The sequence below is a fragment of the Mirounga leonina genome, unplaced genomic scaffold (assembly GCF_011800145.1).
Source record: "Mirounga leonina isolate KUSES-001 unplaced genomic scaffold, KU_Mleo_1.0 Mir_173, whole genome shotgun sequence".
In the NCBI taxonomy this organism is placed as follows: domain Eukaryota; kingdom Metazoa; phylum Chordata; class Mammalia; order Carnivora; family Phocidae; genus Mirounga; species Mirounga leonina.
In genome coordinates this window covers 24,027,215-24,052,821 of record NW_023270447.1, presented here as the reverse complement: position 1 = coordinate 24,052,821, position 25,607 = coordinate 24,027,215, and the positions used below count along the sequence as shown (strand labels likewise).

The 25,607-nt window shown below is 43.0% G+C and overlaps 1 protein-coding gene across 1 annotated transcript in view; it reads right to left on the bottom strand.

The window, feature by feature from the left end:
- The window catches only part of MCOLN3 (mucolipin 3), a 28,996-nt gene extending 17,116 nt beyond the window's left edge, over window positions 1–11,880 (bottom strand). Inside the window, exons 1-3 of the mRNA XM_035018146.1 lie at window positions 11,862–11,880; window positions 8,375–8,604; window positions 5,018–5,185 (exon numbers count right to left, since the gene is read on the bottom strand). Coding sequence (XP_034874037.1) covers window positions 5,018–5,185; window positions 8,375–8,602 — 396 coding nt within the window. The 5' untranslated portion in view covers window positions 8,603–8,604; window positions 11,862–11,880. The remainder of the gene's footprint in view (window positions 1–5,017; window positions 5,186–8,374; window positions 8,605–11,861) is intronic.
- Window positions 11,881–25,607: the final 13,727 nt, after the last annotated feature.

The following is a 25,607-nucleotide window of genomic DNA, read 5'->3' as shown; positions in this document are numbered from 1 at the left end:
TCCCAAATTAGAGTTCTGGGCTCCAGTCTCATTTCTGTGAGTGTGGGCAAGTCACAAATTTCCTGAGCCTCTGGTTCCTTGTCTACAAAATTAAAGACTTACAGCACATCAACTCTGTGATCCTTCCTTCTTTAAAGAACTAAGCGCAGGAATTGATTTTTCGCATTCAGTGTGAATACAAACTTTATCTCTGAACCATTTCTTATTAAGGTCAGAGTTCCGCTTTGCTGTTGTAATATAGGAAGGGGGATACAATTGTTCCAAGCTAACTTGCAAAACTTTTTCAAAAAACAAACAAAACTGTTGCATCTTTATCACTGCAAGAATACAGGTTAGTCACTTTCACGGCAATATTCCCTCGTCCTAGGGAGTCCTATAAATAAAATAAAATGTAATTTTACAAATGAGGATCTCATGGTACTTTGGAATAATCATCAATTTAAACTCTGAATGAGGGCGCCTGGGTGGCTCAGTCGTTAAGCGCTGCCTTCGGCTCAGGTCATGATCCCAGGGTCCTGGGATCGAGCCCCGCATCGGGCTCCCTGCTCAGCAGGAGGCCTGCTTCTCCCTCTCCCGCTCCCCCTGCTTGTGTTCCCTCTCTCGCTGTGTCTCTCTCTGTCAGATAAATAAAATCTTAAAAAAATAAATAAATAAACTCTGAATGGATTTCTGTAGAAGAAAAAAACGTGCTTCAGAGCTTACTATGAACAATGCTGTTTGGCACAATTAGTGATACAAAGAGAGTGATATGGTGTCCGTCCCCTGGAATTAACAATTTAGGGGGATGGACACAGAGCTAAATAATCCTACTAAACAGTGCGTGTGAAACATGCCTAAATTAAGTGAAATAAATCATTTATAATCTGAGCCTATGGGATGAATGCTGAACTGGGCCTCGTCCAGGCCACCAAGAGCAGCATTTTACCAGATCTGATACATGGTACTCAGTTCTCATTTAACTTAGTCTGCCGACGGTGTTTGATGCAGCTGAGTGCTTTCCCTTTCACAGAATACTTCCTTCACTTGACTTCTGAGACACAGGCTCTCCACCTCAGTCTCCTTTGCTGAATTCTGCTCTTGCCAACCTCTACGTCTCAGAGTATCCTTGGATTCAGTCCTTGATTTCTTCAGCTGCATTCTCTCCATAAGTGATCTCAACCAGTCCCATGTTGAAACACTATCTATATGCTGATGACTTCCAAATTTATATCTCCTGACCTCTCCACTGAATTCCATACATGGGTAGCAGTCTGCCCGCATGACACCTCTGGTGTCTAAGACGTATCTCAAACATAAATGTGCAAATAGAAAAACCAACTCCTTCCGTGAAAATGCCCTTCTCAATCAGTGACTCCATAAGCCACTCAGCTTCGCGTAGAAGCCACAACTTAGAAATGGTCCTTTAGCCTCTTTCTCTCATACTTCACTTCTGGTCCCTCAGAAAGCCATGCATTACTATCAGATTATATCCCAAATCTGCTGCCTCTCATCGCCTTCAATGCTCTCACCCTTGTCCATACCACCTCATCTCTCCCCCTGCCAAACTGAATCTCTTCAGTGGTCTTCCTGCTGGCCATCTGCCTCTCACCACAGCCCAGTCCCCATATAGAACTAAGGGGACTGTTACAGGAATAAGTGAATTAATGCATGTAATGCCCTTAGGACAGCGATACCCAAAACACAAATCTATTCTGTGCTCTGTTCATGCCCTCCCTTCTCCCTGAAGGGCTCCTCCCTGAACCAGCTACAGACTGCCTTCCCATACTCTGGTCTGCCCTGCCCACCTGTCATTTATCAGAGAGGCCTCTCCTGACCACCTCCATTCATTCCATTCATTCACTCTGCCTGTTGTTGTTGTTTTGTATACTTTTGTATACTTATAACCAACTGACAAATGATATCCTTATTTATTTACTTAATGCTTATCTCTCCCTTTTAGAATATGACTTCCTCAACTTTGTCTATTTGTTCACTGTAGTATCCATGCACCAAAAACAATATCTGAGGGGTACCTGTGTGACTCAGTTGGTTGAGTATCTGACTCTTAATTTTGGCTCAGATCATGATCTAGGGGTCCTGGGATTGAGCCCTGCGTCGGGCTCCCTGTTCAGTGGGGAGTCTGTGTCTACCTCTCCCTCTGCCCCTCCCCCCCCACTCTCTCTCTCTCAAATAAATAAATAAATCTTTAAAAAAAACCAGTATCTGATACACAACAGATACTAAATATTTGAGGGAATAAATATTAACCTTTGCTAATGTATATTATAGTCTCTCCCCTACTGAAAGCCCTCCGATGGATTCCAGTCTCTCTTAGAATGTTTCAAAGCTTCTTTCCAGGGCCTATAAAGGCCTGAGAGACCAGACCTAGCCCAGCCATACCCACCTCCTTCATTCTTCAAATATACTAAATGTTTTCTGGCTTTGAGAGCCTTCGCTGTGTTGCTACTCCTTCAGCCTGGAATATTCTTTCCTAGACTGCAAGTCCTCAGAGAGGCCTTTTTTGACCACCCTGAGGCAACTGTTAATGCTCTTATGTTAACTTAAGTGTTAACTTCTTAGCACTCATCACTACCTGAAACCAAATGATTTTGGTTAAACTTGTTAAAATCCATCTCCTCCATTAGAATATAAATTCCACAGGGCAAGGAATTTATCAAGGCCACTGCTCTAACCCCAGCACTTAAAACAGTAGTAGGCATAGAGTAGGTACTCAGATATTTGTCAAATTTATGATAAGGTCAAAAAATTATTAAAATGTAATAGTTGCTCTTCATTACTAGAGCTAATCTATTCACAGTGAGATGGTAAACCGCTAGGACAGGGTATGTAATTACAGCACTAAACTCTGTTAGCACCGGGACTGGGGAAAGGGGCTGGAAATCTACGGTAATAAAAAGAAGCTGCAGGGGCGCCTGGGTGGCTGGTCATTAAGCGTCTGCCTTGGGCTCAGGTCATGATCCCAGGGTCCTGGGATCCAGCCCCGAATCGGGCTCCCTGCTCCGCAGGAAGCCTGCTTCTCCCTCTCCCACTCCCCCTGCTTGTGTTCCCTCTCTCGCTGTCTCTCTCTGTCAAATAAATAAATAAAATCTTAAAAAAAAAAAAAAAAAGAAGCTGCATAAGTTGTTAAGTAGCATTATGTCCTACGTGTAGGGAGCAAATAGTATAACAGTGGAGATACTCGGTTTTGAGGTTTTTGTTCTCTATTCAAGGAAGTAAGTGGATTAAGCCTTGCTAAAGCTACTCTGAGCCAAACTGGTAGTTTTATATTGGGGGTGGGAGGGTGTAAGAGGTAAACAGTCCCTTAAATGAAAACAAAGGTAAAAGATCTTGAGTGTGGTGAGGTCCCAAACAGACCAGTGTGCCTGCAATGGTGTGTGATGGGAAATAGAGCTGGAAAGACAAGCAGGGGCCATGAGCTAGAGTCATACAAGTATGGGGTCCTGTAGCCCTCTGAGCGCCCACTATTTGTGAAGCCATCCTCCCAGGAATTACCTAAAGATCTGAGCCTCCTGACCACAGAAACTTGTGTGTCTTGAACTCTGTAAGATTTTGAAACATAGAAGATCCAAGGTGCAGGGCTGCAGGTAACCTGCTAACATTATAAGATAGGCTCTGGCCAAACTTCCTTGCTGTCCTAATAAGACTCGTCGTGGAGGTCTGTGCAAGAGCTAGGTCAGGGGCAAGTGGTAGGACTGTGTCCAACTAAGGGAAGCCCTGGAGCTTGAGTCAGAGGACTCTAGGACAGGAATGGGGTGTGTGGGACTAGGGCTGGAAGGCAGGTGACCTATGGGACTGACCGATGGGGCCCCCAAGTGGCTGTGGCCTCTGAGGGCTTTAATCAGACTGGGCATCTGTCCTCACTTGCCTCTGCAGCTCTGCTTTGACAGGAATTTTTCACACAGATCCATAATTCTGTTTAGTAACTTACGCAGCTTACTTCCATCACTGTAGATTTCTGACCAATTTACACAGTCCAAGGGTTAACAGAAAGCCTTGATGCCATAAACACATATGTCATCCTAGCACTTTACTACCTCACTGTACATAGATTGTCTCTAGATAATTAAGAACCATAATTGCACTATAGTAATTTTTACTTTCGGGGGGCAGTTAATCAATGTTACAATAAAAGCATTGTCATGTATGACATAAAGGCCTTACTTATTTTTTAAACGAGCTTTCAGGTCTTAGTTGCTATATATGCTCTGCAAAGTTAATATTCTCATTATTTGTTAAGGGCCCCTGAACGTATAAACTCTGAAGACTTAATGACTACTTACAACCAGGGCCATGGTTAATAATTTTAAATCTCTGAGGTACTCATGCCAACCCCTAGCTCTGATTCTTTTTTTTTTTTTTAAGATTTTATTTATTTATTTGACAGAGAAAGACACAGCGAGAGAGGGAACACAAATGGGGAGCGGGAGAGGGAGAAGCAGGCTTCCCGCTGAGCAGAGAGCTCGATGTGGGTCTCGATCCCGGGACTCCGGGATCATGACCTGAGCCGAAGGCAGTCACCTAATCAACTGAGCCACCCAGGCGCCCTCTGATTCTTTTAATTAATTCTTTAAAGTTTCTGTCTCTCTCTTTTTTTTTTAAATTTATTTATTCATTTGAGAGAGTGAGAATGAGAGAGAGTACATGAGAGGGGGCAGGGTCAGAGGGAGAAGCAGGCTCCTTGCTGAGCAGGGAGCCCGATGCGGGACTCGATCCTGGGACTCCAGGATCATGACCTGAGCCGAAGGCAGTTGCTTAACCAACTGAGCCACCCAGGCGCCCAAAGTTTCTGTCTCTTTGTTACTAAACCAAACCTTTTCTCAATTTCGTGTTCCGTGGAAGTTCGATGGTGATTTTTTGAAAAAATAATTTTAAAATGGTTTTATACGTATCATTTATACATATCATCACAAAAATGTTCACCCTTCTACAGTGGAATGTCAGCTTCTATTATGTACATTGCTAACAATTTCCCAGTCTGTTCTTTCTCCCAAGTAAGAACACACATACTTGGATTTACCTGGTTCACTGCAAAGGTGATCTGATCGTATACATCACTTTGTGTGTACACTGCGTATATGTCATCCATTCGGTCCATATATCCTTTTAAGAAGAGGTGTTTGAATGCTATAGTGTTCTCTTCCTTGAAAGCTACGACCATCTGGTTACTTAGCCCAAAAAAGACCAGCTTAAAAGAAGGGGAAAAAAGGGGTTGAAAAAGCAAGGGAATAAAAGGTCTCCATATAACAATCAATTTATCTATTCAAGTCTAATTTGTCCTGAATATATTCAATATATATTAAACTTTTGGTAGCTGTAAATTAATCTGGCCTTAAAGATAAAGTGAGCTTCTAGTTTTAAAATGAAAAGAAAGTGGCTTTGCACATTTTCATGTATGATCTTACTTACATCATTGCCCCCACCACCACTTTCAGAGAAGTCCTCCTTTAGGAGTTTAGAGAAGCAAGGTCACACTGGCTAAAGAAATGGGAAGGTTTCCTTAAGAATGAAATAATGATAGAAACCCCTGGAAGCATGTGCATAACTTGGGTGGGGACATTTGAGGAGCACAGGAAAAAGGCTTAGAAGGTAGAGTGCAACTTAGTACTTTGGCGGGCGGGGGGGGGGGGGGGGGGGCGGCGGAAACACTGAAGATCCCAGCACAATCCAACTGAAGGAACAGCAAGAAAAAAATGTCGGCAGAAAAACTGGAGGCAGATGGTGCAGGGGCTTAAATGGCAAGTAGATTTTAAAATGAATTGTGCAGGACATCAAGAAGGCTTTGAAGCAGGTGTACAAGGCAATATAAGAAGTTCCTTAAATAAGTCTAAGCCTCCAATCAAATGACTATAGTTAATTGTCAGTTTAATTATCAAAACTGTGACAATAAGACCAAACATAAAAAACATCCTTTCAACTGATCTCTAAATTAAAGAATATTAACATAATATATCCTTACTATTCATGCAGGACTGACCCCAGAGTTTTACATGAAACTCAGTTATTCACGCACAAAAAGTTGTTTACCTTTGCTGCTGTCATTTTAACATAAGCTCTTTCAATCATACCTGAAACTTCACTCCAGGTGTCTCTTTCACCTTCTCTTCCCTCTGAAACCATCTCAATCTCTTGCTCTCTTGCTCTTTCTCTTTCTCTCTTGCTCTCACCTTCTCTCTCTCTTTCTCTCTTGCCCTCACTCTCTCTCACACACACACATAGACGCACACACACACTGTAAGTTTAGAACATACACTCTGACTTGGATCTCACAGTGAAACAGGGTGTATTTTATATGGAAAAGGGAAACAACACTGAGCACCTATGTGCCATACCAGGAACTTCCTGCATACTAATCCCACAGTACAGTTCCTAACATACCCATTTTAGAGATGGGTACATAAAGGCCCAGAGAAGTTAAATAATTTTTTCAACACATCACTACCAAGTGTATAGTCAAAATCTGAACCCAGGTCTAACAGAAATAATCCAAGCTCTAGCCACCCTATCAAGCTACACAAAGTAGTACAGGGTCTTACTGGGGAAAAATTGAGCATGCAAATCTTTTCTTTTCTCACCTCTCCTTGTGATGTATGCCCTGCACCCCACACATGCCAGTGCTCTCCATCTAACTGGACTTTTATTTCCAAAGAGCCTCTTTAAGCCAAGTGTCCTATTTAAATCCCAAGAAGAAGACAGCTTGATATTCCAGGGATTTTACATATAATGAAGCAGATGACTGAAAAGCCTCCAGAGAATTCCTAAAGACCAATTACAAATGAGTACCCCCCACATGCCAGCACCGAGCTGGGTCCCAAGGAGGCAATGCAGAAACAACAGTCCCTGCCCTCAAGGGTGTACCCATGGCAGAGAGAAAATCCCTGTAACTCAGAGACTGTACCAGGCCTTGGGGAAAGGGAACACTTAGTAGGGTGCCTATCATCAGACCTGTCTTTCTTTTACCGCTGCAGACACAAAATCTCCAAATGAACTACTTTCCCCTGAGAAGAGGGGATCTGTCACCCAGGCACCCTGTTTTGCTTGGTTACAGAGTCTTCATGTAATATTTGCTTGGTTGCTCTAATACAGGTTAAGGAAACATCACAATTAAGAAAAACCCTCTGGGAGACCTGGGTGGCTCACTTGGTTGAGCGATAGACTCTTGGTTTCAGCTCAGGTCATGATCTTAGGGTCGTGGGATCGAGGCCTCTGTTGGGCTCCGTGCTTGGCGGTGAGTCTGCTTAAGATTCTCTCTCTCTCTTTCTGCTCCTCTTCACCCCCCACCCCAATCTCTCTCAAATAAATAAATAAATAAATAAATAAATAAATAAATAAATAAATAAATCTAAAAAAGAAGAAGAAGAAGAAAAGAAAAATCCTCAGATGGAGCCTGGCTGGCTCAGCCAAAGAGCTGAGGGTTGTGAGTTCTCATCCCACATTGAGTACAGAGATTACTTAAAAATAAAATCTTAAACAAAACAAAACAAAACAACCCCTCAGTTCCTTTTAAGAATGCCTTTTATATGCTTATTACTAACAGGCTTAACATCTTAAATCATTGGTCACTTTTCCTCTTAACCACCCTAGGAAACAGAGGATGGTTAAATGAGCTCCCTAAAACATTTAGGAGTAATTAAGAACACAGGTCTTAGAATAAAATCTGAGTTGAATCTCAGCTCCACTCTTCTAGTTTCCTGACTATGACAGATTATTTTACCTCACTAAGCCTCAATATTCTCATCTGTGAAATGGGGATAATTACTCTCACCAGTAGGAAAATATATCTTCACAAGAGTAAATCATAATCACTATATATAAAGAATTGCAAAATATGATTTCCCCAAGAAATGTCAACAAAGTCAAGGACATGAGATTCAAACTCTCCTAAAATGAAGTCCCGTATTTCACTACCTATGCCACTCCTTTTTAGCTACCTCCACATTTTTCCACTGCAGGGCTATGAGAATCCAAGCACTTGCCTTAACAGAAAACCCTTGAAGTTTCTGAAGAGAGAGAAATTCCTAGGAAACTAGGAAGGAAAATAATCCTCTGGTAGGGCAACAGCTAGTTTTCACAGCTGATTTAGAAACCTTCAGCTTCTCTATTACAAACCCAATATTAAAATTTTCTTTTCCTAAAAACTGATTCCATTATGTGACTAAAATTGTAATTTAATGAAAGATGAGAAGGAAAAAAAGTAAGGGGGGGAAAAAACCCAGTCTTCTTTCACAAATATTGAAGGGAGAGGAGTTTAAGATTGTATGTTTCCTTATTTATCATTCTCCATCATACATACAGTTCAAAGTTAGAAAAAACCACTGTCCTTACTCCTCCTGTTACTAAAAGAGGCCTCATTAAACTCATGATTTGAGATGCTTACCTGTATCGTCACCATCGCAATTTTTAGAATTTGTATGGCAAGCTTCCATGGTTTTCTGCCTCGAGCCCAGAACTTCTCACAGGGATTCATGAAAAAAAATTTGAGTTTTCGCCTCATCTGGTCTTCTAACAGAAGCTCCTCAGAGGGCGAGGTATGCTGGTTAAAAGTGCAGCGATTTTCCTCTTCCTGAGAGCTGCAGCTACTTATAACAACCACAGGATTTGCCATCTCTGGGGAGAGGGAAAAAAAGACTGTTTCCATTCTGTAACTAAAGGCACAAATCCATATTCTTCGCGATAGTAGGATAGTTGAAGAAGCCCAAACAAAAGATCTGGTTTCAAGTAAGCACCATTGTTCTAAACTGCACTTTAGGTGTTTACAGAATCAACTAGAATGTAACATGTCATGTTTCTTTTTGTTTCAGTTACTAAGTAAATTTTCACCCAGTTGAAAGTTACTGAATTCATGGGCTGCTTCTATTAGTAAGGATTATATGCACATATAGGCAGTAATGTATACACTCTCTGCCTCATTCAGTAACAGATATAGTTAGAGCAGGGTGACCTGAAAGCTTATGGAAGGGTTTTAGAAGGTAGGTTGGACCCTGGAATTAGAAGCAAAATTTTATATACATGAAAATATGGCCACTTTCCCTGCAGTGATAAAGTTTTATCAGATTATCAAAATAAGTTTAAAACCACTGAGTTAAAGGTATCAAGGTGTAATGTAGAGAACTAAGGCCGGGTTTGGTGTCTAATCCTGGTTCTATGACTTGACACCTCTGTAACCCTAGGCAAGTCACTCAGCCTCTCTGAGCCTCAGTTTTTTCTTCTACAAATTGGTAATAACAATACCTATCCTCATATGATTCTGATTAAATAAAAATGCAAATAAAGCCCTTGCATAGGGTTCAACACTGAGCAAACAGCTTCACTCTCCCTGCAGCCCCAGCAGCCAGGGCAGCTTCCTAAACAGGCACCAAGATTCTTAAGGGGCAGTGGAAGCTCAGGAAACTTAACTGTTCTACCAAGGGGAACACAGAAGCTCAATTTAAGTCCAAATCCCAATCAGCCACATCACTTGTATTTGATTTTTATTGGAGGCCTTATATTTATGTAGTACATTTTGCTTTTCAAAGTACATCGGATCTATTATTTCTTTTGTCTCTTTGAAAAGGATGGGGCTAGTTTTATTGTCTTTGTAGTCAGCTTTTCCAAACTGACTAAGATGTCACTCCAGAAGTGGGGACTTCTCTTGGATTTTCACTCAGATTCATTAATACTATGGAAACCCCAAACCACATGGGAGAGTAGAGTGCTTCCATGTAGACTAGAAAGGCTGGCTCTGTAGTGATATTTTTACAGTGACTTCTCTACTCAGAAGTCAAGGTGGGGGTAGGAGGGAATCAAACTATAGTAATACAACATCTAGCAAGTCGCTGTTTAGGTATCACCCTGCTTTTCAAGTATAGAATCCCACATTTGGTTCTGATTCAAACATTCTTAGCAAATCCGACATCTCCAAGTAATAGATATTGGCTATAAAAACTAGCTATGGGGAAAGTTTTTACAATATTGATTAATGAAAAGACTAACAAGGATAGTGCTGAGTCAGTAAAGCATGAAACGTATTTCCAATGGCATAAAAATAGCATATGCAGTATCTTCAAAGTGAAATAATTATGATAGAACTCCTTCAGGTACGGTTCTTATGTCTTAAAATCCCTGTCAAAGTATGAGTACAGAAACTCTCAGGTAAAGACATAAGGGAGAGAAAAAAAGTTATTAATCCCTTAGGATTTTCATTCAAGAACATTTTATTTCCTTCTTCAAAAACGAGCGTTTAAAGAGACATTATCTATGGGATGTAAAATGAAGGTGATTTTATGTTAATCAAAACTGGCACATGAATACTAACAACAGTAATGAAGCTGGTAATAACAAAACATGTTGGTGAATTACAGATTTGAGGGCATGTTGGTGAATTACAGATTTGAGGACACATTAAGCCCTTTCTATTTTGAACAGGGAAAAGTAAACTTTAAACAAACAACACACGCCGTGTAACAGTAACCCACAGGAACAAAGAGAAAATGAGCCAACCACAATTAATTTATTCAGCACATGGCATCAAGTTGTCCCCGAAGCAAGGCATTTCATTCACAAGGACTGACCACTACACTGCAAGCGCTTAGCTTTACCAAGTCACAGAGGCCCTTGGAAGGGTGCACCGTATTTTTTTTTTTAAAGATTTTATTTATTTATTTGTCAGAGAGAGAGCGAGCACGAGCAGGGGGAGCTGCAGAGGCAGAGGGAGAAGCAGGCTTCCCGCGGAGCAGGGAGCCCGATGCGGGACTCGATCCCAGGACGCCGGGATCATGACCTGAGCCGAAGGCAGACGCTTAACCGACTAGCCACCCAGGCGTCCGGGGGGTGCACTTTAAAAACAGCAAAGTGTCGGGACCCCTAGCCGCTGAGGGAGTGCCAACCACCCTTCACACAGCCCCGGAGCTGTGCGCGGGATGCACGGTAGGCGGAGACGCGGGTCAGGAGAGTCCATCCGAGGGACTAGGCGCGCTCTTAGAATCTACAGACTGACACACACAGGTTACTTATTCACGGCGACGAGAGGCTTTACTGGACTGAGCTGCAGAAAGTTAGAGAAAACCAGGGAATATGTATATTTAGAAAAACCTCACAGTTGATAAAGTAACACAACCTAATTTCTTCAGAAGCGCTTTCTCACTTCACCAGACACGAAACTCCTTTCTTTCCTTCCTTCCCTGCCTCCCTCCTCGTTTCACCGGCGTCGGGACCGACCGCGCGAAGCGCTGCGGTCCGGGGCGGGGAGGAGGTGCAGCGGCTCTCCCGAGAGCCCGCCGGCCGCCGCGCCCCCTCCCCGGCCTCCGCGCCGCGGGCAACTTCCACCGCGGGGCCTGGCTGGAGGCCGCCTTCGCCCAGTCCAGGGACCCTGGCTCTGGCCCCCATTTCCATCGCCCCCCCCCCCCCCCGCCTCTAATAAAGGCCACTCGCGTCCAGAGAGGCTGGCTGAGCAACTTCAGGACCGTCTCTGAGCCCCCGCCCGGGCCTTCCAGGGCGAGACTCTGCCGCAGGTGGCTCTCTGCTCTCGGGGTCCCTGCCCCAGGCTTCCGGGTGGGCGACGGTCCGGGCGGGGTTGCGCGGCAGAGGTGCGGGCCACCCCAGCCCGAGCGCCCACCCACCCCGCGGGGCCCCCGCCCGAGCCCCGGCCGCCACCAGCCGCCACCAGCCGCCACTGACCTTGCGCGGGCGGCGGAGCGCGCGCCGTGCCGAACCGCTGCAGCTCGCACCCGGCTCCCACCTGTGTCCCTTCCATGGCGCCGACGTCCGGGGGCCTGATCCGCCCGCTTGTGTCAACGACGGCTCGCCCCATCGCCGTCCCTCCCCGCACGCCGCCGGCGCCGCTCCCACGACACATGATGCTCGGGGCGGCGCCGGGCTCGACTCACCTGCGGCTCGGGGGCAGCGTCAGCGGGGCGGGGGCGCCGGGTCTCCGCAGCTGCAGGGGGCGCGGCAGGTCGGCGCGCCGCTCCGCAAGCCTGAGACTCCGCTCAACCCCGTCCAACCGGAGCCCGGCGGCCGCGAGTTGCCGCCGGTGGCATCCTCCCCACTTCGGCCGCTCTGACTCGTGACCCGCTTCCCCTTTCCTCCCACTCCTTTCCACGCCCTTTCTGGGTAGTCTTTCAGCCGGCCAGGTGGGGCAAAGGAGGCCTCCGATTGAGCCCGGCGCTGTCCGCGTCTCTGGACATCCCTTCACGCCCCTCCCTGTTCGCGTAAACAACCCGCATAGCCCTACTCGCGTTTCTCCGGTGCTCCGAGGTGACGCGCTGTGCGGTGCAAGTGCGTGGGCTGTGCGCTTCCGACCGCAAAGGGGCAACCCTCGCGGCCCAGGCCTCTCACTTGCTTGTGGGGGGTGGACACGAGGATGGAGCCTGGAAGGAGCCTGGCTGCGGGGGGTGCTCAGTCCTCTCCAGCGGCAGTCCGTTCTCATGTCTGCCTACAGGGGAAATCATCAAGTGTAAGACTTTGCAGGCCCGAGCCTTGTACCTCCTCTAGGCCTTCAGGCTTTGCAGAATTGCCTGTAGACCGTTAACTAGACTCCTCTAGACCGGGTGCTGGGGACAGAAAGCCCTGGAAAGCTCTTAGGAGAAATGTGACTGGATATACTTGAGGTAGTGACAAAGATTCTTTGCTTGACCAAACATTAGCCATGCTGCTAAACCTCCTAGGCTCATCTCTGCATTTTCTTGTAAAATCCAGTTTTAGCAAGAACCCTAAGTCAGTTTGACCAAAACACTCCCCCCCATACACCCCTCAATATCTGATCATCTTCAATATGTATTTAGGTTCCTATCCTCCACCACCCCCGGGGTGAAGTCTGATCACCCTGGGCTCTTTTCAGCAAGAATCCTGTTAGGTGGGTTTAGTCAAAACAACCTTGTTCTTTGCTCTTAGTAATTTTCCATTCACTGACCCCTACTCTGCTCCTGGGCTATCTATTTCCACTTGCCCATGCTGTATTATGAGTTGAGCCTCCTCTCTCTCCCCCACGGTAAAATCCCATTGCAGGCGTTCCTATAACTATCTGGATTGTCCTAAATAAACTCTGCCTTACCATCTTTTTTTTTTTCCTGCCTTACCATCTTAATAGTGTCATCCACTCTTTTTTTTCCCTTAAGAGTAGCTCTTCAATTATAACGTTTCTCTTCATGAATTCTTTTTAAAAATTAAACCTAAGCTTACTTCTTATCAGGAATAGGTCAGGAACTTTGATTAATTTTAATTACAACCACTTCAGTTTTGTTTTAATTGATTTTTTTATTATTTTGGGGGCCATGGATGTTTGTAAAGGTCACCGAATATCCATAAAAGGTAATTCCCCCCAAATTACATCAGAGCTGTCAGATCTTTTATAAAAACTTTTTAAAATCCTAAACCAGGGGCGCCTGGGTGGCTCAGTCATTGAGCGTCTGCCTTCGGCTCAGGTCATGATCCCAGGGTCCTGGGATCGAGCCCCGCATCGAGCCCCGCATCGAGCCCCGCATCGGGCTCCCTGCTCCGCGGGAAGCCTGCTTCTCCCTCTCCCACTCCCCCTGCTTGTGTTCCTACTCTCGCTATCTCTCTATCAAATAAAGAAATAAAAATCTTAAAAAAAAAAAAAAGAGAGAGATAAAAGCCTAAACCAGTTTGCATGGATAATTTATAAATAGAAATATATTTTCTTGCATTGGGGCAAGAAATGAATCCCAGGTGCTGTGAACATGGTAGATATTAAAAAGCATGCAATTGGCACACTTGATTCTCGTGTAATTTGGAAAATATAATTTAATCTCTAATGCCTGTATGCCGCCAATGATTTAACACTATTTCCTTACCATAACAGTGAAGTCCTCATGACAGTGGGAGTTTGAAATGCTTGATTGTTCAGGAACAATCTGAGCTTTGAAGAGGTTCACAGGCATAACTGATGGCCCACACTTAACCCTCGTTGGAACCGAGTTAAGTAAACTGAAGAATACAAAATTGAGTCTGACAAATGGGGCCTACATTCCCTTTAATTCCATTTACACTGCAGAATTACTGAGCCTTTCCGCCTCCCTATTTCTTTCTGTGTTTAATCTGTCTAATGAAAGGAATGAGAAATTTTAATTAATAGTATACATGTAAAGCACCCAATACTGTGCCTGGAATACTTTATGTGCTTATAAATATTGGTCTTTTTAAAAATTTTTTATTTTTGGCAGATCTAAATTAATGAAAAGAGCAACCATGTTCACAGATTATGAGACTCAATATTGTTAATATATCAATTCTCACCAAATTCATTTACAGTTTCAACCCAATCTCAATCAAAATTCCAGAAATCGTTTCTCCTGAATCCCAAAGGTTAATATCTGTTGGGAATTGGGAAACATTACCACAATAACCAATGAATCCTAATAGCATTCTTTGTATCTGATGGATAAAAGAGAGCTTTTTCTCATCTTTATCTTCTTACTCTCTTAGAAATCCTGTTTCAGAGTAACATAGCCAAGCTGAAAGTCTCAGGTAGCATGAGTGTTAAGTCACACATATGTCAACCCCAAATATTTTTCACCTTTCTCTTTATATCTATACCACTTATCTTCTTTCCCCCTTAATTCCTTCTCTCTCTTTCTTTAAATTAAAATGTTTACTTATAGGGCACCTGGGTGGCACATTTGGTTGAGCATCTGACTCCTGGTTTTGGCTCAGGTCATGATCTTAGGGTTGTGAGATCAAGCCCCATGTTGGGCTCTGTGCTCAGCATGGAAACTGCTTGGGATTCTCTCTCCTCGTCCCTCTGTTCCTCTCTCTGCCCCTCCAGCTCATGCTCACTCTCTCTCTAAAATAAATAAATGAATCTTCAAAATGTTTACTTATCAACACATACATATTCAACAATCTTCTATATTCTAGTAAGAATATTAGGTCCGATGGATAGAAATATGAATAAAACATAGCTCCTGCTTTTAAAGGTTTTATAGTCTAGAAGACAATTTTTTAATTTTATGAAAATTTCAAATACCAAAAAGCACAAAAAAATCACAAAAATACTCACGGTCCCCAAATTCAACAAATTTTACACATCATTTGATTTATTTCCAGTCTTTTTATTTTACAAACAAATAAAACTTTATAAAGTTAACCATCCCTCCCCAAAAGTAACCTTCTGTCATAAATTGGTATAAATCATTGCAGTAGTTCATTTGTGATATTTCTCACATATGTACCCATACTAAGTAGAAATAATTTGTGCATGTTTTTGTTCACAATGATGGCATTGCTCTGTTTACCTCACCGTTTTGGTTCTGAGCTATATCCACACAAGTTTGTTTATTTTGGAAGCTTTATGGTAATGTATTGACTAAAGCAAAACACTATCCATTTTCCTACTGAGGGATATTTAGGTTATTTCTATCTTTTGCCATTACAAAGAAATTCTGCTGTAAACATCTATGACGCATTCCCTCATACACGTATGTAAGAGTTCCTCTAAGGTATATATCCAGGAGTAGAATTGCTGGATTGTAGGATATGTACATTTTCAGTTTTAATAGGTACTTCCGAATTACTGTCCAAAGTGGTTGTTCCAAATCATTTATTGAATATTATAGGGTGTATCATCTATATGCCAGGCAGAGATTTGGGCATTGGGGATCAGCAGTAAAAAAAGACAAAAATTTCTGCCCTTGCAGAGTTATATTTTAGTGGACAAAAACAGTCAATGACCATAATAAGTAAGTTATAGAGTATGTTAGAAGGTGATCAATGCTGTGGGGAAAAAATAACTCAGAAGCACGTCCGTTAAGCCCTTGACTCTTGGTTTCAGCTTAGGTCTTGATCTCAGGGCCATGAGATATCGCTCCCCCATACCCCCCACCATGGTCTCCACACTCAGTGCATGAGTCTGCTTGAGATTCTCTCCCTCTCCCTCTGCCCCTCCCCTCACTTGCACACACACTCTCTCAAATAAATAAATAAAATCTTTAAAAAAAATAAAAACAGATCAGAGAAAGGAGAATGAGGAATGTTGAGAAGATGCCATTTTAAATAGCATGGAGACAGACCTCACTGAGAAGTTAACATTTTAGCAAAAACTTGAAAGCTATCTGCTTTAAGTATTCCAGCAGCGGGAGTGGGCCCGGTCTGCTTGAGCAACCCTAAGGAGGCCAGTGTGTCTGCAGCAGTGGGAACCCCAGAGATGACTAGTAGGAAACAAGGTTAACCATAGGGACCAGGTTATGCTGGACCACATTCGTAGGCCATTGTGAGGACTTTGGCTTTCACGTAGCATGAAGTGGGAGCCATTGGAGGGTTTTAAGCAGAGGACTGGCATGATTTGTCTTATGTTTTAAAAGTGTATCCCTCTGGCTGCAGTGTTAAAAATATGTCCTAAAAGGGTGAAAGATGAAAGCAAAGGAGTCAAGGATGACTCACAGATGTTGGCCTGAGCAGCCATCCGTGGAGGGGAAGCCAACTGCAGGACCAGCACGTTGGTGGGGGGAATCAGGAGTTGGTTTCGAATGTGTGTTTGAGATGTCTACTCAGTGCTTCTCAGACTGCTGGAGGCTACTTAATTTGCTTTTGTTTCCATTTCTCTCACAGGCTGATACTTCCAGAATACACAGCACAAATAAGTTGCTAGAAAATGAAATAAAGACATTTAAAATATAAACTTCAATTTTGTTCGTATGTAACATAAGTAGTTACTCCATCAAATTGCTCTAAAGTTTTTAAGTGCTTTTAATCTCTGTACTTTTATTGCAGAAAATTTTTGTTGGTGAAAATTTTTCATGGACTAGTGGACTAGCAACAAGTATTTCCTGGCCAGCTGTAATCTGAGGGGCCACACTTTAGATAACCCTGTATTAGACATTCAAGTAGAAATGTCTAGCAGATCATTGAATATTCAAATCTACCTTTAATCATCACCAAAGGGCAGAGGCAATGTCTATAAATTGAATGGAATTTAAGATCAATTCTGATTCAACAACTATTCATTGAGGATGCACCACATTTGAGTCACTATGCTGGCCTTTTTATGGCAGTGACAAAGGGAAGGGACAGATTAAGATCTGTGGGGCAATCTGGACAGGCATCCCTTCATACTAATAATATTCTTTTTTTTTTTTAAGATTTTATTTATTTTTTAGAGAGCAAGCGAGAGAGAAACAGCATGAGAGGGGAGAGGGTCAGAGGGAGAAGCAGGCTCCCCGCCGAGCTGGGAGCCCAATGTGGGACTCGATCCCAGGACCCTGGGATCGCGACCTGAGCTGAAGGCAGACGCTTAACCATCTGAACCACCCAGGTGCCCCCATACTAATAATATTCTTTAAAAATTTATTCACCGTATATCTAATGGAAATAGGAAAAAACTGATTTCTGTTAACAAACATATATACTTTTTCTTTACAGTAGAAATAACTTACTAAACACAATTTTCCAAGCTAAACAACTTCTGGAGAGCATATTATACTGTTCAAATTTTAAACATTCAAACCGGCTGAACTCAGAGATGGGAACATTACCTTTTGGTCAAACCTTGTGATTTGTACCAAGTGACAAAAATATTCCACACAGATTTTATTTCAAATCTAAAGCTGTCTTCTTGGCGGACAGAAGAAACAATTTTCTCCCTCTCCTGGTAGGGAAGAAGTCCCTTGTGGGAAGCTGAACTAACTGACAACCTATTTCTAATTCACTACTGTGAAGTTTCGTCTCTTGAGAAATGCCCCACTATGGCAGCAATGTAGTTGCTCTCAACCTTTATCTGGCTTGGCTCTGAAGAAAGCATTGTCATCCCAGATTTTGCAGAGGTACCAACTGAGATATAGAGTTTAATAGCTTGTCTGATGTCACTCATCCAGAAAGTGCCAAATTTAGTCTCCAACATAATTTTCTAACTTTAAAGACAGTATTATTTGAATGATTCTACTTTTAAAAATGTTTAAAGTGCTTAATAATAATAATCATTACACATCTAGAGCTGATATTTCACTGGCTCTTGATACCCATTGATATTGTAGGACTATCACCACCAAAGACTCCCCCACCACCAACTCTTTCTGGGTGTAGAGAATGGAGTCGCATCTATACCTACAAATAAGACCACTCTGTTACCACATGGCCCCATATTTTCCTTCTCAGCTCCTGCATTGGTTCTTCCAGGAATATCTGCTGCCTGCAGCCTACCAGCAATTCTGATGGGGGCGGTGGCGGGGGAAGGGGGTGGTAATCCTCTTCAGTCCCCGTTAGACTCAAGCTATTCTGTGTAGAAGTCATCAGAAATGCTTATCTCCTCATTTAATGTTGCATATATTCCAATTTCTTATTGAAGTTTTAGCTCATTTTTTTGAAAATTGCCACAATTGGTCCTCTCCTCCAAAAGCTAAAGCTTTGTCTCCAGGTCAGATTGTTTTGTTTTCTCATTTTGGAAGCTGAGTATTCTACTAGGGTGCTCCTCAGTTCCTCATGCAATAGGTGTGATAGTTTTCTCAAGCACTTTTTGAACATGTCGAATCCCAGCAGTTTAGGGTTCAAACAAGGACCCTTCCTTCCCTGCCACTCTCTCCCTCCCAGGCATACTGACGCAGGCAAAAAAAAAAAAAAAAAAAAAGGCATAATGACTCCTAGAGTCCTCAGCCCCTAGTCTCTGAGCTAACTTAACTCTTTTTTTAAAAAAAATTCTTAAAAGGGGTGGGGGAGTCATTCACTAAAATAATAATTAGTAAAGAGCCACCTCATATCTAATTTGTCAGATTACCCTTCTATAAATCCAATCTGAAACTTATCAAGATGTCCTTAAATAATCAGAGAAGTATTTTCAACTACAAATTCTTGACTCATTACATTTTCACTCAACTAGTAAAACTGAAACTAATTTTTAAATATCTTCAAATTTTAAGCAAATTTAATTCAGCATCCTCTGGAAGAGCATGTAAGTGTTCACTAGCCACCATGCGGATGTTTCATTTCTGACCACTCCCATGAGAAAACAGATGTTCAGTCAATCATTTGTAACTTAAATTTGTAACATGAAGAAATTACTAAGCATTTTCCATTTAATTTCTAACTTTCTCGGTATCATGACTTATGACTCATTCCTCCAATGGTCATCCCCTTATGGTGTCTCTAAAGAAAAGATGACAAGAAGTCTTGATGTCTCATCCAAATCACAAGGTCATAGTATTTACTTCCTTAAATCTGACTGCAAAGGATTATGAATTTTTTTTTTAAGAAAAGGAAATTCTTTGGAAGAATGCAAAGACACTTTTGTTAGGTAGCTTTTTCTAGATGGGTTCTCAAGAGTAGTCAATCAATTAAAAAATTCCACATCTATTTTACTAAATACCCATGTCAGATACTGTGCTAGACAATGGAGATAGGAAAGAAAGAGACACCATCTCCACCCTGAAGTCCATTGGGGAAGATATCCGTGTAAACAAGTCATTGCAACACAGTGTCATACTTGCTATAATGGAAAAAGAGAGAAAAGAGTGACTAATTCTGTTGGGTGCCTGAATGGCTTTGCAGAGAAGGTGATATTTGAGCTGGGTGTTGAAAAATAAACAGGAGTTTACCAGGTAATGAAGATGAAAAAAGGCACCACAGATTGAGGTAGAGCTAGAAGTGGAGGTGTGGGATGAACAGATGCCCAGTTATTAAAGGGCATGGCAGATCGGGGGAGCAGCAGAGAGTTCTGCAGGGCTCTGCCTCTCATCCTGGGACAAGTCCCTGGGCCTTGTCCCACCATGGGACAAGCATGTCCCAGCTGCCTGGGGCTTCTTTGCGTTGATTCAACTTCATGTCAATTTTAATAAATAGTGATTTTAGACATTTTCCCCAGTTTTATTGGAATATGGTTGACATACAACATTGAGTAGGGATTTTAGACATTTTAAAAATGAAAATAAACATGAATACATCTGTGAAGAAGAATGCAAAAACTTCATGAATTCTTTATATGAAACGAATATGCCTGAGTTTCAGAAGTCTGTTTTAAGCTGTAACTCTCTTACCATCAGCCTATCATCACCAACCCCTGTGTCGTTATGCCCCTCGGCTCTTAGGGGCTTTACTTGAGAAGCATTGGACTAACACATGGGTTGAATGGGGGGAAATGAGGAACAGGAAATGAGGTTAGAAAAATAACTCATTATCTCCTAGATATCCTTAAGGCATCTTTCAGAACCCTATTTGTACTGGGTTTCATATGCCAGATTGAAAATATTTAAGCAAGCTGATGTCCAGATTGAATCTCTGTTGTAGAACCCTCTGTAGCAACATGGAAAATAAATGAGAGAGGAGGAAACAGAACAAATCAAGAGACTATTACCACTATCTAGGTGAGAAATGAGGCCTTCCTGAGATAAGGCAGAGGCAGTGAGGATGGCTAAGAAGAGATTAACTATTTGAGAGATAATTTAGGAAAGGAAAATGACAAGACTTAGTGACCTGTTCACTGTGAGCAGCAGGAGTCAGGGATGACTCTCAGATTTCTAGCTTTGCAGACCAATAGACAGTGGATATTATCACCTAAGGTAGAAAATAAAGGAAGAAAAAAGTTTCCAAAAAATATTTGAAAGATATCTGAAATACAACGAATTGACTTTTGCCTCTGCTAAGCTGCAATGTCTGTGGTACAGTAATTATTCATTCAATATCTTTATCTGGCAACTATTAAACACCATGAACTAAGTGAGACATGCATTTGGAAGTATCCAGTAGGTAGCGGAAATTCAGGTCTGAATGAAATTTAAGAGATGTATGAGGCTGAAAATATACAAATGGAAGTCACTGATGTGCTTTGCAGGATGGCTAAAGCTAAAGGGACTGAATATGCCACCAGCAAGGTGCAGAGTAAGAAAAGAAGACTCAGCACTGAGCCCAGGGAAAACTAACCTTTCGGTGTCAGGGAGTAGAAGAGCCTGGGAAAAGGTTGCCAAAATGTCAGAATGGTAAGTCCTCCTTACAGGTTGTTTTTTTTCTTTTTAATGATTTCTTCAGTAAAATTTATTTGCATTTTGCAAACAAATTCTTCAGAAATTTTGAAGAATATATGTGATCTTTCTGCACACCATGTCAAGTCATGCTATTTAGGACCGTATCTTAAATATGCCATGAATCTGTAAGCCTCTTCTCAATTAAATATTTTCGTTCAAATTGGGTGTAAAAAATTAATTTGGACCACTTACAGCAGTCAGTTGCATACTTTATTAAATTCTGCCAGCTTACAAATTAGGCAGTTTTAATTAATTTCTAAAGGAAAGGGAGAAACAGTGTTCAGGGAGATGAGCTTCACTGTATGAATCCCATAGGACCCATAACCACAGATAAAATGAACCAGAGTTACTAAGGGATTTAATCCTCCTCCCCCTGAGACTTCCAGTATGAGTCAAAGTATACAAAAATTACTTTGGCAAGAGGAAAATGTAACACACCAGAATTCCAGGACACCCACGACACCCAGTCAAGCCAGATTTTCTCTCCTTCACACTGGCATCTAGGACAGGTTCCCGGGACTGCCCCCAGACGGCAAATGGGGTAAGCAGAGCTGTCCCTAAGGGGTTTCAAGCCCTCGATCGTCCTTTCATCCTTCACCCCCTGCTGCTAGAGACCACACCCTAGAAGGATTCATCTTTGGGTACCGTGGCACTGTCGCATCTTTGGGTGCGAGGCATGGCTGTCGGTCCTGGGGTCAAGCCAAGCCACCGCCCTCTCATACACGAACCTGAAGCGCACAACTCCTTTCTAGCTAGCGGAAAACAGGCCCTCGCCGCTGCTCACGTTGCGTGACGTCAGCATCATGGCAGCCAATCATAAGTGCGTTCTTGAAGAGGCGGCTAGAGAGCGGACACTGTATTGGTGGTGGTGTTTTGTCACTCTCAGCAGAGGAGCCGCCTCTTTCCTCTTAGCAACGGATGTGTCATAGCAACAGCTTGCGGGGGAGGGGCCGTTTGAGCTCTTGGGACCTGCTTTTCTGAGTGGAGAGTCAAACTTCCATCTCCAGCTCCCAGAGGAGCTTTCTCCAGGGTACGGCAAAGAGGCTTCTTTTCCCTTCAGCTTAGCAGTATCAGGTAAGGGGAGGTCTGAATGGGAAAGGAGGCTTGGAAAACAAATATTTTACTTCTTCCAACGGCGTTTGGAACACTCCCTGGGCCAGCGATGTGCTTGACACAGTGAAGACTGCAAAAAACGACAAAACTTTCCCTGATTTCAAAGAATGTCCAGCCTAGCCAGGAGACAAAAATAGCAAGGAGAGAGAGCAGTTAACGACAGTCTAAGAACTGTGAGGGCCGGTACTGTGACTCGTTCACAGGTTGTACAGAGCATTGTCTAGCTCATTGCGGTGCAATGGTAGGAGCTCGGTAAATACGATGGAGGGAGGGAGGGAGGGAGGGAGGGAGGAGAAGGAAAACAGCATGATTCTGGCACAGAGGATGGAAGAAGAAAAGATTAGCATGGGCTATCGTAGTTGGGGAGCTGACTTCAGGACTGTTACAAAAGGGCTGGAGTAGTTGAAGAGTGAAGATGAATGGGAGAACATTACATCTTTGAAAGTAAGGGCCTTGTCTAATTCCTGATGACCACCAGTGCCTAACTGCTGCTCAGTAATTTCTCTCTCCTTCTCCACGGTGTATGCTGCATGCTGAATGAATTCACAGCAATCCTTCAGGAAGCTCTTGAGTTTGAGGCCTTCTGCCTTTGCAGAGGCCTGGTATAATTACATGGAACTTGATTAGAAAGTGTCAGGGTGAACTAAGATTGTTTCAGCCTGAGTGAGAAAGTTGGGGAGGCTTCAGAGAGAAGGTCATATTGGAGATGAGCCTTGAGGAATGAGTAGGATTTAAGCAAGCAGAGAAATGTGTGCGAGGTGGGGGACAGCGGGGACAGGACTCCAGAGAGGGAGATGGGAAGGTATGTGGACTGTTTGGGGAATGATAGTAATCCTGGGAGGCTGGACTAGAACTGGAAGGGAGGATGTGGCGAGGCAGACCGTGAAGGGTGTTCAAGGTGACACTTACACATTTGGGCTCTATCCTGTTTGCCAAAGTCTCATCTGCAGACCACTAGTACCAGACTGCCTCGTAGTGATTTTTAACATGCAGCGTCCCAGGCTCACCCCAACATGCAGAATCACAGTAGGTCCGGAAAGTTTGCTTTTCAGATGAGCTCCATTTCTACACTACTGGAGGAGAATGCCACTGTGGACAATCAGGACCCACATTATCTTCCACAGTATACAGGGAAGTGACTTGTTAGGATCTGCATTTTAGAAAGAGAGCTCTGAAGGCCTGCCCTGTGGGTGACCGTTCTGGCTGGAACGGAGGCAGGGAGGCAAGTTAAATGTTCATAACCTAGTCAGGGGGTGGGAGGTGGAGAATCCATGGATAGAAAAAAATTACCTGTTTCTTTTTCCAAACCGCTAATTGAGATGTATGCATTTGGTAACAAACCGCAGCAGTATTTGCAGGGCATGTGACTATCCCCAAAGGAAATTATGGTTCTTTTCATATACATTATGGATATTATAGATGTATTATTTATGCTCATCACTTCTTCAAACTCAAGGTAGTAATTAGAACCACTGCTAGGCCTTGTTATTTATGTGTTAATAAACAAGCACATGAATTATATCATAATTTAAAAAACAGCTTGAGGGGCACCTGGGTGGCTCAGTTGGTTGAGCGGCTGCCTTCGGCTCAGGTCATGATCCCAGGGTCCTGGGATCTAGCCCCGCATCGGGTTCCCTGCTCAGCAGAGAGCCTGCTTCTCCCCCTCTCTCTCTCTCTCTGCCTTCCTCTCTACCTACTTGTGCTCTCTATCTCTCTGTCAAATAAATAAATAAAATCTTTAAAAAAACAAAACAGCTTGATAACTGTCCCCCTTATAAGCTCATGTTTTTTATTTGATGCATGGGCTTCACCAAGCTGCCAAAGGGGTTCATGGCACAAAACAGGCGCTACTGATATGGGAGGACATGTTGAAGGCCTGAACCAGAGGAGGCTATGGAGGGGAGGGCATGGAATTCAGGAGAAATTTCAAAGGCAGAGTGATGGGAGAGCATGGACTTTAGTAAGTAAATATCTAATCTTGGGAAGAGGTAAAAGTAGTTTGGAAGGGGAGAAACCAGAGTAGTAGACTAATGGGAAGCACTGTGGGAACAGTTCATCTCTGGAGGGTGCATGCTGTGAACTCGTCAGAAGAAGGCTGAAGCACCGAGGAGAATCTTAAAGCTTAGTCAGGGTCTTGGGGGAGATCGACCAGGAAGCAGCAGTTCTTGGAGACACATCTACCAGGCTCCCAAGATGTTAGTTCTGGATCTTATTCTAAATGTCTTTTTTAAAAAAATGGGACACAAGCATGATGAGCTTACAAATACTTCAGGAAGAGAAAAGAGGATTCCGACCACCCGGACAAGGTCAGCTAATTGAAGTACACTGGAGAAGTAATACTTTCTAAGGAAGACCCTAGGTCAAGAGGTGCCAGTGCCACAGGTCTTCTCAGAATTAAAAATCTCATGGCTGGGCGTAAGCCACACATCCACACAGGAAACAAATGAGAATGTGTAAACAGGTGTCATGGATTACAGTGGAATAGAGTGAAGAGAGGGAGCTTAATAACCGTTTAAATTGCCGCATTATGTCATAAAAAGATACAGTCATGAACAAGTCTTGGAAGTTAGTTTGGAACCAGGTCAGAGACAGCTCTGAATGCAGTGTCCTCAGAATCAGTGGCGTGCCGTCACAGGTCTTGGACTGTTACATGGAGGACTTACTCAGCACTTGCTTCTCTTATCACTCCCTACTGCCTTTGCTCCTAACAAGAAAGGTAAAAAATGTGTCCTTTGGTACACTGGTAGTAAAAAGATACTCTGGAATGGGTAGATTCATTTACAAAGAATATAAGTGGTTTTAATATCAAAAATATTTAAATGGGGGCGCCTGGGTGGCTCAGTTGGTTAAGCGACTGCCTCTGGCTCAGGTCATGATCCTGGAGTCCCAGATTCGAGTCCCGCATCGGGCTCCCTGCTCAGCGAGGAGCCTGCTTCTCCCTCTGACCCTCCCCACTCTCATGTACTCTCTCTCATTCTCGCTCTCTCAAATAAATAAATAAATCTTTAAAAAAATATATTTAAATGGAATGCTTAAATATTTATCAGTATTATAGTTCACACATTCGGTTTTGAAATTCAATCAGTTATAGTGGCTTTGAAAACCAAATGTAATACAAGCTACTGGAGGAGGCTAACCCTTTTCTAGGGATAGATGAAGCATCTCTTCTGCTCTTAATAATAAGAGTTGAGAACAGGAAAAATGTGAGTATTTCAGAGACATCTTAATAAAGTGATGTCTAGGGGCGCCTGGGTGGCTCAGTCAGTTAAGCATTTACCTCTTGATTTCAGGTCCAGTCATGATATCAGGGTGGTGGGATTGAGCCCTGTGTCCAGCTCCATGCTGGGCATAGAGCCTACTTGGGATTCTCTCCCTCTGCACCTCTCCTCCCTCCCCCCACACTCTCGCTCTCAAATAAATCTTTAAAAATAAATAAATAAATAAAATTAAATAATAAATAAAGTGGTGTCTGTACTGAAAAATTCGTATGACCTTTTAGTAGGGAAAAGAATTGGAAAATATGATATAGCACATTCATTGCATGAAATATGCAATTGA